General features: G+C 39.5%; 1 protein-coding gene across 1 annotated transcript; it reads right to left on the bottom strand.

The window, feature by feature from the left end:
- Nucleotides 1-487: 487 nt before the first annotated feature.
- LOC103205956 (elongation factor 1-beta-like) lies at nucleotides 488-1,165 on the bottom strand. The gene has a single exon (XM_042782382.1). The coding sequence runs from the start codon at nucleotides 1,163-1,165 to the stop codon at nucleotides 488-490; it is 678 nt and encodes a 225-aa protein (XP_042638316.1).
- Nucleotides 1,166-1,192: the final 27 nt, after the last annotated feature.

The raw sequence follows: 1,192 nt of genomic DNA, 5'->3' as shown, positions 1-1,192 counted from the left end.
AATTTGTTACCATTTCTTTCATTGCTATTGCTTTACTAGTTGCTAAATATTTGTTACTGTCCTCTTTTTAATTTTGATATGAAAGTTTATTATTTTTCTTTGAGGTTACCCTGTGATTTATAATTTTCTTTTCAAATTTAGAACAGTCTGTTCTACCTGGCAATTGTCTTGACTTCTTTACCATTTGGAAGCTCTGTACCTACACTATTTATTTTCTTTTTTTGGCTTGTAGTTGTCCTCGTTTTCCAATTGATGTCTCTGGCTTCCTGTTTACAGTCTTGTGACTGTATTTATTTTGCATACATCTATAACTGGGTTGGTTTCTATGTTATGTCATCATGTGTGTTAATCACCAGTTGTTGTCTACTGTTGTTGGTTCTCTCTCTGAAGGACTTGCTTTAGCATCTCTTGTAAAATTAGTCTGGTTTTTTTTTTTTTTTTTTTGTCTTTCAAGCTTTGATTTAAGTGCAAGGATCCAGGACAGATTTCAGATCTTGTTGAAAGCAGCCACATCCATGGACTGCACATAGTCTTCAAAAGCAGTAATCTGTTCCTCCAGCATATCTGTGCCAAATTTATCATCTTCAACTACACACTGTATTTGAAGTTTTTTAATTCTGTATTCCACTGGAACTAACTTAGAAGAGCCCCAGACCAAGCCGTCTGCTTGAATGCTTCTAACATACTCTTCCCATTTTGCCATGTCTGTCTCATCATCCCAAGGTTTCACATCTAGTAAGATGGAAGACTTGGCAACAAGTGCAGGTTTTTTGGCCTTCTTTGACTCATACTGTGCAAGGCATTCTTCTCTTAGCCTCTTTGCTTTCTCACTTTCCTCCTCCTCATCAGATCTGAAGAGATCAATGTCATCATCATCTTTACTGTCTGTAGCTCCACTTCCTGTGATATCTTCCACATTAGCAGGGCCATACTTGCCCAAAGCTTTCTTCATGCCTGGTAGGCTGGCCTTTTCCTTTTCATAAGATTTGATGTGATTGTACCAATGTAGAGTGTGGTACAAATTGGCAGGTGGTGGGCTGGACACTGCTTCAAATGCTGCCACATCTGCTTGTGATGGCACATACCCCTCGATGTAGCTTTTGTCGGCCAGGTAATCATTGAGCACCTGGAGGCCAGTGGGAGTTTTCAGGTCTCTGAAATCCATGGTACCGGCTGTATAGAGAGCTGGATG

This window comes from Orycteropus afer, unplaced genomic scaffold (genome assembly GCF_000298275.1).
Source record: "Orycteropus afer afer isolate SDZICR_OR568_19922 unplaced genomic scaffold, OryAfe1.0 scaffold00294, whole genome shotgun sequence".
Lineage (NCBI taxonomy): Eukaryota > Metazoa > Chordata > Mammalia > Tubulidentata > Orycteropodidae > Orycteropus > Orycteropus afer.
This window is presented reverse-complemented; position numbering and strand designations above follow the sequence as displayed.